Source organism: Antedon bifida, chromosome 10, assembly GCF_963402885.1.
Source record: "Antedon bifida chromosome 10, ecAntBifi1.1, whole genome shotgun sequence".
NCBI lineage: Eukaryota > Metazoa > Echinodermata > Crinoidea > Comatulida > Antedonidae > Antedon > Antedon bifida.
This window is the reverse complement of record NC_136235.1, coordinates 12181972-12194429: the sequence shown is the minus strand read 5'-3', so window position 1 is coordinate 12194429 and position 12458 is coordinate 12181972. Positions and strand designations below refer to the sequence as shown.

General features: G+C 33.3%; 2 protein-coding genes and 1 long non-coding RNA gene across 3 annotated transcripts in view; all 3 read right to left on the bottom strand.

Moving 5' to 3' along the window:
• Positions 1 to 413: 413 nt before the first annotated feature.
• Positions 414 to 2174, bottom strand: LOC144854797 (uncharacterized). The gene is made up of 3 exons (XR_013614695.1): positions 2071 to 2174; positions 1860 to 1903; positions 414 to 1346 (listed from the first exon to the last, which is right to left on the bottom strand). It is a non-coding gene; the product is annotated as an uncharacterized LOC144854797 (long non-coding RNA).
• Positions 2175 to 2305: 131 nt separating this feature from the next.
• Positions 2306 to 12458, bottom strand: part of LOC144854796 (HBS1-like protein) — a 51692-nt gene continuing 41539 nt past the window's right edge. Inside the window, exon 19 of the transcript XR_013614693.1 lies at positions 2306 to 2315. The gene's annotated coding sequence lies outside the window, so the exon portion shown is untranslated. The remainder of the gene's footprint in view (positions 2316 to 12458) is intronic.
• LOC144853942 (uncharacterized) lies at positions 4797 to 12339 on the bottom strand. Its single transcript, XM_078711810.1, has 10 exons — positions 12205 to 12339; positions 11458 to 11559; positions 10922 to 10985; positions 10725 to 10823; positions 10397 to 10461; positions 8264 to 10009; positions 7931 to 8003; positions 7367 to 7475; positions 6677 to 6824; positions 4797 to 5748 (listed from the first exon to the last, which is right to left on the bottom strand). Exons 2-10 carry the CDS (start codon positions 11528 to 11530, stop codon positions 5627 to 5629), a joined length of 2499 nt encoding a protein of 832 aa, XP_078567936.1. The 5' UTR covers positions 11531 to 11559; positions 12205 to 12339; the 3' UTR covers positions 4797 to 5626.

The window sequence follows — 12458 nt, the reverse complement described above, 5'->3', positions numbered from 1 at the left end:
TATTATTTAATATTATGTCGCTGAATACAGTATTTTTATTTAAGATAAATGCGATTTCAAAAATAACTACTTACATAATTACCACGCATGCGCCTATGTAGTTCCTAAGTTCCCACCATTTTTCTGAAAATCGTTGGAAATTGGGTAACCATACCAAATTATTAAAAAGAATGCATTTATTACGGTTTAGGGCTAATTGTAAACTCAATTTTAGGCCTATTTCTCCAGTCAATCATATATTTTATTTGATTTTCTCGTTCTTCCTTTACCGCACCCGGTTCTGCAGCTGTCACTAGATTACAATACATCTATATCGACTATCGCAAGATTCGTTAAACATAACCTTAGGGTAGACTGCTGTGGATCAATGTTAAACATTTAGTTAGAAGATAACAAAATGTAAAAGAAAAACATTCAGCATTGTACATTGCAATTTATTTAATCAAATAAACATAATGTCATGTTTAATAACTGTTAACATGATTTATCACATTTATTTTATAATGCATTTTTACAAAACAATATCAGATATCATAATATATAAAGTTTGCGGTACACCACATGTAGAACTCGACGTTTCGATCAATATACTTCGATCGTTATTGTGAGAGAGTAGGCTACATGTAGTGATCCAGAAAAATGTATTTTAACGCAATAAAAGAGCACGATTATTGTTATACGTTTTATTAATTTTTTTTTTTTTCAATTTTTATTCTGATGTGCTGAAACATTTAAAATACGTTACATAGTTAAGTTATAAACTTAAAGTTAAACTAAGTAATCAAGATGAAACACTATATAATCAGTGTCATGGTTCGTTGTAGACGAAGTAAAGTTCATTTCAACACTTGGTCAAAAATGTATACAACCCTTTATGATGCATACAACATATAGGCATAGGTTGAATATGATGTATTTATAGTATAACATGACGCTCATAGCCGACGGATGATGCATACAACATGTATAGGCCTAGGTTGAATATGATGTATTTATAGTATAACATGACGCTCATAGCCGACGGGAATTTCTTTTGCGTCGACGTAACAGCCTGTTGCTAGCTTCGTCAAACTCATGCACCATTTGTCCAGATTGGAAGAGATTGGTTTAAAGGCTTCTGTTTGATCTTTGTACACATTCGCATGCAAAAAGACATCCTTTTCCGTTACGTGTAGTCCGACAATTTTCCGATCACACGCTCTCTATGGAGTACCAGGAGAGCTGTCTAGTCGATGACATGGGTGACTCGGGTGGGCCTTGGGGCTGTTGTGTGGGTGGTGGTGATCGTAGTTTGGGTAGTGACCGTAATGATGACATAGTTCTTCACCATTTACATTCTTTTTTACCTAACAAAAATATAAAATAGATCTATTATGATATGCTATTAATTAAAGATGTTATCCCCCAAATATGAAAGATCATTCAAATCAAACGATCAATATGCCACTTTCAATTTTATTAACTTATACCACGCTATGTTAATAACAGTGCAGTAGTACGTAGCTGATTAATTTATGTTGGCAAGGATTTAAGGGTGGATGTTTACTTTCAATCTTGGCGAAGTATCACATAAGCGATCCTCCAGGGTAGCACGGAAGTTCTAACTCAGCTGATGGAAATTTACAAACTTCGGTCAGTCTATTTTAAGCGGTTTGTTCTTCCCATACCTATTATTTACCAGCCATAAAAATAACAGTTGCATGTATCGATCAGTGGCCATCCTGCATCATTCAAGTTATTATTACCCCCCTACGTCAGATTAAGTAATAATCTAATCAGGGCCTGGCCTATGTGTATATCAAATATAAATTAATATTATTACTACTGCTAAATAGTTGTAAATATAAATGGTAACTTACGTCGGATGGCTTTGTATTTCTTCGCTCTGGTGGTGATCCAGAACCTGCAGAGGAAGAAGATTGATCATGAATATCGTATAATGTTTGTATATTAATGTTCACAATTAAATGGCAGCAGACGTTTCGTAAATTAAACTTAAATTTCAGTATAGTTGCGAGCGAATCAAATAATACAAATCTATCACAACAAAGGTCATAATTAATTACTTACCTTTCTCAACTCTGTCCATAATTGTCGAGTTTGTGATACTGTTGTAGAATTTGAAATTCGTGGTCTTCCAATTGTTAATATACAAAATCTTATGTGCGGGGTGATAAAATTCAATAATATTTATAGGTTTCGTAGTAGCCAAGTCCATTTGTATATGGGGTACGCTACAATTTCAACTCCGTATGAGCTAATCATCCTAAAAAAGGTTATTTCCCAATGACATGGTCTGAACGTTAGTGCAATAGTATACTCATGAACCAATTAACAACTAATATATGTAACTGATTTTACCAACGTTTTATTTGTCAACCTAAACTATAATGATCCCCATATGAAAGTGGAATAATCCGTGTCTACATGATGATACGAGATCAACAGCACGTAGGCAAATGAACAAATATAAATGGTAAATATTATCATTATTAGCCTTATTATGACGAATTTGGATAACATAATCATATGATAAATACAGTATTATTATTGTCAACAATATTGTTTGAAAACAAAATAGAATTTTGCAGTGGCGGGCGGATGCAGGATTTTGAAATTAATAGGTGTGGTGTGTTGTGGGCGGTGAGTGAAAGATATCGGGACTAGAAATTGAATCAGAGATATAGTGAACTATTTAGTAAACTATATTATCTTTTGTAATATATATGGGATATTTTCACGAATTTAGTATTTTCGCACAATTAGTCCCGTGTATGTATTTAATTCGAGGACGTTTCAAGGGTTCTCAGTATTACTTTGCCGACATGGTGGCAATTTGCACATTGCAAAAAATAGGTTGACCCGGCCTAGTTGTCCAACCAAGAAAGAACCCACATTATTGGAAACATAACAAAATGTAGACCTACTGCAGTCTTCAACATGGTATAGTAAAACCGGAACTCTGGATCGTTTTTTGTCTTTTTGGGGGGAAGTGAAAGTAATTTCCGAAAGATTTAATCGTTTAAATTCTTTGGAATTAATGTTTGTATTCATATTATTTACCAAGCACACATTAAACATGTTGATATTGTGTATATTGCCCAGTATATATATTGCATCGATTTTTTTATACACTAGCTTTCATCGTGTGAACACGTATTATCTATACTAGTCGTAAGAAGTTTCGTGCCAGTAATCACGTCAAACAAACACTAGGTGACGTCATATAAATTTATGACCTTCATTGAAAAACAGTGACCCCCAAAATCTGGTCAACAATCAACGGAGAAAAAAACTAAGCAGGGCCCTAATTTGTTATCAAATCAAATATACACAAATATGCCTATTTCTTTCAATTCAAACCAAACTTTTTTTAAAAATTTCAGTTTAATATAGTGAAAACGGTAAAAAAGACATTAGTTTAGGCATTTTTACCATATTCTTTTTTTTTATAAAACAGGCCATAATACTTACTATAATACATAATACTATATTTATTTTGTTTAATGAATACAAATGTGAGTTGTGGAGGGTTGAGGGGTCATATTTTGTTTCATTAGTGATGCCAATATGTATATTACAATCACTTTACTCATTGTCACTTTCAAAGTCAGACAAAAGATATTTGACCCCAGCCCAATTGTGACTGCTGAGAATTTCACCGATATGCCATATTTTATAAACAATATACAACATTATTTATAATATAAAATATTGAAACATGAATCAATAAATAAAACTAACAATCTCTATAATAATAGATGTTTCAAAACAAATTCAAAATGTTGCCCTTACTTAATTTTGCATTGACATAGATTCGAATAACAAAAACACTTTTCTTTTTTTCTAATTAGCAAATTATTTTATTAGACCTATTTTAGAGCCTAATTTTCTTCTTCTCTGACCCAAACTGAAGTTTCCAGTTTAAACAATTTTAATTAATAGAAATTTTGTAGGAATTCAAAGGCAATTTACTGAAAAATGACAATTATGCTGTGGGTAAGTGGCTGGATCTCTGAAGATATAAATAAAATTAGTAGAGGCTCTAAATCAAGGTAATGTAAAGCGGCTATCAGGAGAAATACGAAATAGAAAGCAGTCTATAGCTGCCATGAGTGGATTAGAAAAGAGGAAAGTAGAATTCTGTTTCACCAAATTAAATTTATTGAAACAGATTGCTGTAGTCAACAACAAAATGTAGTCACGTAGGCTGGGGTAAATATGACCTTAAGTGGAAAATAACTGACCCCAAAACATGAGGGTCACTATCAGTACCATGGTCAATATCATCATCTTATCTGATTATGTTGGACGTCACATCTTATCACATCAAGACGAGTAAATACATAGAGTCTGTAAACAGAATATCGGTGATTACCTGATAGGTGAGCTTGTCTGTTGCAACTCGGGCACTGGTTGCAAAATATTTTCCTCAAAAGGTTTCTTTCATAATTAACAGTAACACTATAATATATTCTTAATAACACTTTTACAAAAGTGATACGGACGTTATATAAATACATTTTCTATATGGTTTTGATCGTATCATCTTTTACCCTTTTCATACTGCATACATTGTTACAACTCGTTACCAGTTGTTACATTTTGCAAATGTGAAAAGGGTATTATTATTATAGTTATATTATTATAGGCACAACGCAAGTGGATTGACCAATTACAAGCGACATGGTTGGTCAAATGTACAGAATAGTTGATATTACGCGGGACATACGACTAGCTTGGCGTCCATACCAACTCTAAACTTTATAATACCAAATAACACAGCATGGCAAACATTATTTACAAAATTCAGTTTATTTTCATAAAGAATAAATATACTGTAATAATACATATGATCAAATTTAGGAATGTAAAAATGTTTTTGGTTTTTGGCACTAGTCCATGTGGTGATTTTTTTGTTAGAAAGTGCAGAAAAAAAACTATAAACGTTTTTATGTAACTATTCTTGGCCTGAGGATATGTACATAATATAATTATGCTGTTTATAGCCAACAACATGTCAGATGTAATTGAAAAAGACTGATGAAGTTGGCAAGTCATCACCAAAGCATCATACATCAATTATCTAATAATTTAAAGGTTTTTTGGTGGTTAGGCATCAATACAAAACTATAAATAATCTATCTCAGTGTAACATCAAATATTATTACCGTATATATTTTGAATAAACACCCGGGGAATTTATTCGAGGGAGGGTTTTTAGGGGAGCATTTATTCGAGGGAGGTGTTTAATCGGGGGAGGTGTTTAATAGGGGGAGGCATTTATTCGAGGGAGGCGTTTATTCGAATAAATACGGTAACTAGGAAATTAACTCCCAAATAAATATATCTCAAAAAGTGTTCCACCATCCATCATATGGAAAGGGACAATCATAATATGGCTGTACTAATTAGTCAATCAGATACACCAGTTTGAAGTCATGCCTTTACTCAGTCATGTACCACTCTATGCCTCTGTTTATACAGCGTATTAATGCGAGAACCTATTCTTTTATGATCCTTTTATGCAAACATTTAAGATTTTTACCACAGAATTGTTCATGTTATTGCAATTAACCATAGAGTTAATATTAATATATATATAATTCTTAAATACAACACTGTCCTAGTTTTGTTTTGATTCTGTTTTACTTTTGAAATTTCTTTTATATTTTTTCCTCCTACCAAGTAGCTTTCTTGTTTCCTCAGCTGTTTCTTCTTCCTCCTTGGATGCATTGTTAATATAACCTGTAACAAAACAAAAGAGTTTAACCATAAATGTACACATAACAAAAATGTATAAACATTACACTTTTGTCAACCTAATCATTTTTGAAATAATAATGTATACTTAGTTTGTTTGTGTTTTCTTGTTGACACAAAATCAACAGTTTAATGTCACTTTAGAAGGAATATGCATGAAAATTTGCTCAATTTCAACAATAGGGCCAATTCAGACTCTACAGAATTATGGTTTTGTACTGTATGCAGCATACAACTCCATAGGTCTTGTTCAGAACTACAGGAGAGTTATGGTGTACTGTATGCAGCATACAACTCCATAGGTCTTGTTCAGACCTACAGGAGAGTTATGGTGTTGTACTGTATGCAGCATACAACTCCATAGGTCTTGTTCAGACCTACAGGAGAGTTATGGTTTTGTACTGTATGCAGCATACAACTCCATAGGTCTTGTTCAGACCTACATAGTTATGGTTGTGTACTGTACGCAGCATACAACTCCATAGGTCTTGTTCTGACCTACAGAGTTATGGTGTTGTACTGTATGCAGCATACAACACCATAGGTCCTATTCAGACCTACAGGAGAGTTATGGTGTTGTACTGTATGCAGCATACAACACCATAGGTCTTGTTCAGACCTACAGAGTTATGGTGTTGTACTGTATGCAGCATACAACACCATAGGTCCTATTCAGACCTACAGGAGGGTTATGGTGTTGTACTGTATGCAGCATACAATTTAAACTCTAGGAGGAAAGTAGGATTACTTAAAAGTAATTCTACTTTTGTTCTGTTTTCATGTTGCACATTATGTAAACTGGCAAAATAAATAATGACATGATTACTCGCATGACAATTGTTTGCCCTTTCCTGAAAAAAAGAACCACTTCCCCTATTTCATTAATGATTAGATAATTGTCAAGAACCATTACCTTTTTGAAGGCATATCTGTGTATTAGGGAAGTCAACGTCCCAATAATGAGGTTGAGTAGCAGGGGGAGAATAATGACCTCTGTGACGTGAACAAGCCTTCATACGATCAGCCTTCTGTGAATCTGTCAAATCCATTGTACTGAAATACTTTAGGAGAAAAAATACAAGTTCAGAAACAAATACTGTGAAGGCAAATAAAGAGCAAGTCCTCAACAATACAACAAACAATAAAAAGTGATTGAAGACCAACACTTTTGATTCACACAACTAAATTTTCCTGTAGAATACTTAGTTAACTACAGTAGAAGTTCACCTACATCATATGTAATGAATGAGGAGCAAAATATATTTTTATAGCCAAACCTCTATTAAAGAGACACCTCTATTAAAGGGAATCAAGGGACACTTTGCCGGGTCCCTTTAATAGAGGTTCTATTTAACTTTTACTGTCTTACTTAATTAAAATTTTATGTACTTGATTTTTATGTACCCTCATTTTTAAACATATATTTTAGTCTATTCCATTTTTATTGTTATACTGATACGGGGGTCACGACTTAAAGTTCAATTAACTTACTGCGACCTCCATCCACCCATATTATACACTGTATACGTATGTTTGTTTAAATTCATTTAAATGAGTGGAAAATAAACGAAACGAAATAGAGGAATACACAAACAATACATACCGCTTCACAGTCCTTGCATTCAAAGCCTCTTAGTTTCCTCCTGTCTGCCTGCTTACGTACTACTTCTACGTACTTATAAGTGGGCTTCTCTTCTGCAACTGATGGCACCCTGTAGGAATTGCATACAAAATATGTTACTATCATCAGGTCTAAATCGTTTGCATTTAGTATCTATACAGAAGAGCCTCTAATTTTGAACACCCTTCGAGCCTTTACTGTGAAAAGAACAAGGGCAAATATATCACATAATGACCAACACATATTCAGGGGACACTCCTATATGATGAATGTGTCCCTTTTTAATAGAGATTCTACTCCAATCTTCACCAACTATGATGCGATAGATTATCCAAACCGGTTTTTTTTTTTCAATATTTAACACATAGGCACCTTAGCTTCAAGGCGCCTTGGATCAGCAAAGAAACAGAAACATCAATCAAATCTTCCAGAATTAACAAGAAATTGACAAGATGAAAAAAATCCAAACTGTTGTCTGTGATTGGTCAACTCACTTTAATTGTAAATAATAAATGTAACACATTAGTACAAGAAAAAAGTCATTACACATCATAATCTTTGATGAAAGAATCAACAGGTAGCTTCTTTGGTTTCTCATCTTCAACAACATTGGTCATATCTGTGGAAAAGGTAACATAACATAATGAACAAAATGAAATGTCATGACAGCAATATACCTCCATCTAATCTATTTTTGTGACTTTCCAGACATCGAAAATATTATAAGATCCATTATTTTCCATGTTTTCAAAGGCCCATACAGTACTAATCCTGTATGGAAACAGTTTAGAAGACGAGAGAGTGAATAAAGTACAGTAAATTCAATTATTATTAAAAATCAATCAATTGATTGAGTACTGTATATAAAAAAAAAGCTACCTTGATTATGTTCCTCATATTCTTCATCGGCACCAAACATATCATCTTCGCTTAAATTCTCAACATCCTTATCAACCATTAAAGAATGAACAGCATCCCCTTCTTGCATGTTAGTAGCACATGTATCATCTAGAATGCATGGCACCTCTTTGACAATGCAAACTGTGCCAGACTTTATTAAAACAGGTTTATGATTAGCGAGATCGTATGTTTGTGGAGTATTCTCGTCAAATTCGGTAAGATCAATAGAAGGATCTATAGTACCATTTAGAAAACTGCGATCAATTTCACGGCCTTCTTTTCTGTGATCAATTTCATTGTCATCGTTTTGGTCATCATACAAAGTTCTTCTTTTAACAGGTACAAAAGGTTTCTTAAACTCCGATGTCTTAAAATCTTGCAGAGACTGTTTAACAGCTTCTTGAAAATAGATGTCTTGCTGAGTATCATCACAAGTGATACTTCCTTTGTTACTGGGTCTTCTAATGTCAGAGCTACCTTTATTACTGCCATTAAAACTGGTCAGAGTTTTTTGGACAAGTCTGTGTTTTGTTGGAGAGTTTAAATTACTTTGTTTGACTTCCTGTTCAGTATTATCTTCTTTGTATCTTCTTTTACTTTCCACAACATTTTGTTTAGAATTTGTATCTTCATCAATAAGTTTACGTTTCTTACTAATCGACGGTGTTTCCTCTTCCATTTCATGTCTAGAAGTGTTGTTAAACAATCTTGTTTTCTGAAAATCAATTTTAGGTTCTCGTAACAACAATGGTGATTCATCAGACATGTAGCTTTCATCCCCTATCAGAGAAGCTGAAGAAGGAGTCTTTAGGGCCAAAGATATAGAGGAAGATACAGGGGTCTTTTGATTAACAACGGAAGGTGTTTTCTGGACAGAAAATCCAAGAACTCTGCTAGCATTCTTAGCTTTTTCCTCATCTTCTTTTGTAAGAGTTGCTGAGATGTCTCGTTGGAATGTTGGTGAAGGAATCTGTGTATTATTAAGATCAACTGGATACTGTGATTCTGACCTTGGCAATGAGGTTCGACGGTCAGCAGCCTGCTTTGTTTGACCATCTCCATTCTTTTGTTTATCTTGCTTACTAACCATCTGTCGTGCCTTCTTAATCTTTGGTATGTTTGGTGTACTGCTTAATGGTGGTACCTTCAAAACTCTGGTCTGAGATTGAGTCATTGTCAGATCATCATCGTCCATGTGCGAAGGAATTTCTTTATCTAAATTAAGAGAATTATCTTCTAGTTGAGGGACAAGCTGTGTGCTGGTGTATTGTGGGCCGTCCACCTTATCTTGTGTATGAAACACTGTTGCATCTTCATCTGGAAACGTGCATGTATCTGGTATTGACACCGACATGATATCTCTTCCCATAATGCCTTTCACATCAGGTGTTTTAATATCAGAATCATCTATTAACGGTATGTTAATCTCATCAGAAATGTCTAATGACATATCTGATGGAAAGGTATCTGGAACAAATGCCATTTTTACATTGTCACCTTTTGCACCAATGTAACAGTCACTTTCATTGAATCTTCCTTCTGTTGCTATCTTAGTATTACTTTCTTTTGAACTTTGACCCGTGATTGGTATAATTAAAGGTTTTGTCATCATCACACTCACTGCTACAGAACTTACTCCTTTCTTTCTTCTAAGCTTTCCTTTAGGCTTCTTAACTGGAGATAAATTAGATCCAATTGTGGAAGATACCACTGATGAGGGGAAATCTATAAACAATACAATAGTTAGCAATTAAAATTAATAAAGATTCAATATACCAATATACTTTTTAGTAAAACTCCATGACTTTTGAACAGTGTTACATAAATTGTGCATGAATGGTTTCCAACAAAAATGTAAATTGTTTTCATCTTATCGGGTATACAAATAACTCTCTGATCATATTATATGCTCTATCTATGACTTTTTAATGATAGCCATAAATTTTGAGGTGGGGACAATTTTTAAAATTATAATTCCATGATTTCTGTAACTACAGTAGTATGAACCTTATATATTACTGATACTAGATGATAGCTTACTCTGAAGTACTGTATTGAAAAAAGGGGGATAAATAGCATAACTTCCTAATAATTCCAAACTAATAGGCTTACTTTCTGTTGAAGCATCTACACATGTTTTATGTTGATCTGTTGTATCTTTACACTTCTTACATATTCTGTATAAAAAAAGAAAATAAAAACAAATAGCGGGTTTCTGAATGAGCATCTGGGTGGTCATATTAATATTTGCCGAGTAGCAGCTATTCATATTTTGCACAGACATCTGAACGATTATTGTTTGACGGCGACCTAGGCATGTTTACAGCTTTCACTTTTTATAAATCCAAATCTCACCAACAAATGAGTTTGACATTAAAAGGAAGGCTCAAAGGTTGGGCATAAGGTATGTCCTCTAGTATTATACATGTGTTTTACTTACTTATCTTTCATCAGCTCTTGCATCTTAGTTTTCATCATCTCACGTTCATTTAGCATTAACTTACATTTTGTGTAATATTTCTTTGCATAATGAGCACTCCTTTATTAAGAAAAATATATTTAATATTAATTAATCTAATTAACAAAAGACAAACAATTTAGACATGAATAGACAATGAATATTGTAGAATTACTTACTGATTTGCATTAGTGTGCACTTTTTGGTATCTTGTTGTTATCATGCATACCTCATCTTTTAATTCTGTTTAGAACAAGACAATTAAATAATAACAATTATTCACATTTATTTATCTATCAAATGGAAGTTATTTAAACTAATTTTGTAACAAAAAAGTACAAGTGTACTGTTAATATTACAGATATTTTGTTCAATAAAGTTAGTTTGATATGATTCAAATGTGAAAGAAATGTTTTAAGTTCTGTTTGCATGGTAACAGCAAATGCTAAACGCATCATTTAATGATACAGCTTAAATCATTTTAAGCTGTTTTTTTGCTAATATCAGGAAACAAAAATATTGTATAATATACTATTATAATTATGTAGTAAAAATGTTTTACTTCTTCAAATTTATGCTCAATCTAAAGCTCTGTCTACACTATCAAACTTTATGTGACAAAAAAAATGTGATGTGACTTTTTTTGTCAAACTATACTTTTGATAGTGTAGACAGAGCTTTATAATTTTGAGGCAGCAATTATAAATAAAATTACTTTTCACAATCTGCAAATGTGCTTCTTGTAGTTTTAACAAACAGCTCATAAATTGATTATCATCATTTGCCATTTTCTTCTGTGTTTCTCTTCTTACTAAACCTTAAAAAATAAAAAAGTAAAATAAATATTTCCAACTAGGGAGGTAGGGGGAGGAGAGCCGATCGGGACTAACAGACATAAAAAAACAACCAGTTTTGAATGGTCCGAGATTTCGTCTTTTTTAAAACTTGTGCATTGGGCCCTCAGTCACTGTTTGGTGTAGACATTTCGTTGGCGTTGACATGGTTATGACCATCTCAGTCACTTTTTCCATGAGTGTCATGTCAAGTGAAGCTCCTAAAACTAGCCCTATTTATTATAATAATTAATTAAGGTATACTATTAGGCCTAGGCTACTACTACTACTAGGCCTATATTATTTATTATTAGGCCTAGGCCCTAGGCCTAATATTATTAATTATTATAAATATAAACTACTTTTATTATTAGGCTAGTAGTAGAGTAGGCTGGTAATGTAGCCTATCACATCTTTCTACTCAATAAAGACGATGAGTAAATTATTACGAATAATAAAGAATTTAGGCGTTCTATAACGAGCGGCCGACCTAACTAAATGGAGACCGAAAGAATCAAACAACACCAGGCTGGCCTAGTGTCTAGTCCCGACCTACCCTCTACCTTTACCTAGGCTAGCCTATATAGACTTATTGTTTAGGCTTAGAAAAAGGTCTTAATAAATTGTACCTTTATCAAGCAACACAAGTATGCAGTTAACATATTTATAAAGTATTCTAAGATAACTGTTTAGTAAAATGCTGCTTTCCCAGCGATTTCTGGAATATGTATTTAGGCCTAGCCTAGGCCCTGCTAGCTAGTATCGTGTCGTCTTTTGAAAAACCCGCAGTATTTATCAAGTGTTGCCAGATAATTCATGACATGTAATTGTAATGGCGTTGTTATCGTCGATAATCTCTAATTTTCTAAAATTATAAAACTAA

Bases quoted from the DNA above. Each gene is read 5' to 3' on its own strand.
- LOC144853942 (XM_078711810.1), bottom strand. From the start codon at position 11,530: ATGGCAAATGATGATAATCAATTTATGAGCTGTTTGTTAAAACTACAA. The intron at 10,824-10,921 runs GTAAGTAATTCT...TTCTTAATAAAG, and splicing joins GTGCACACTAATGCAAATCA to GAGTGCTCATTATGCAAAGA. The intron at 5,749-6,676 runs GTAATGGTTCTT...GTTTTGTTACAG, and splicing joins ACAGATATGCCTTCAAAAAG to GTTATATTAACAATGCATCC.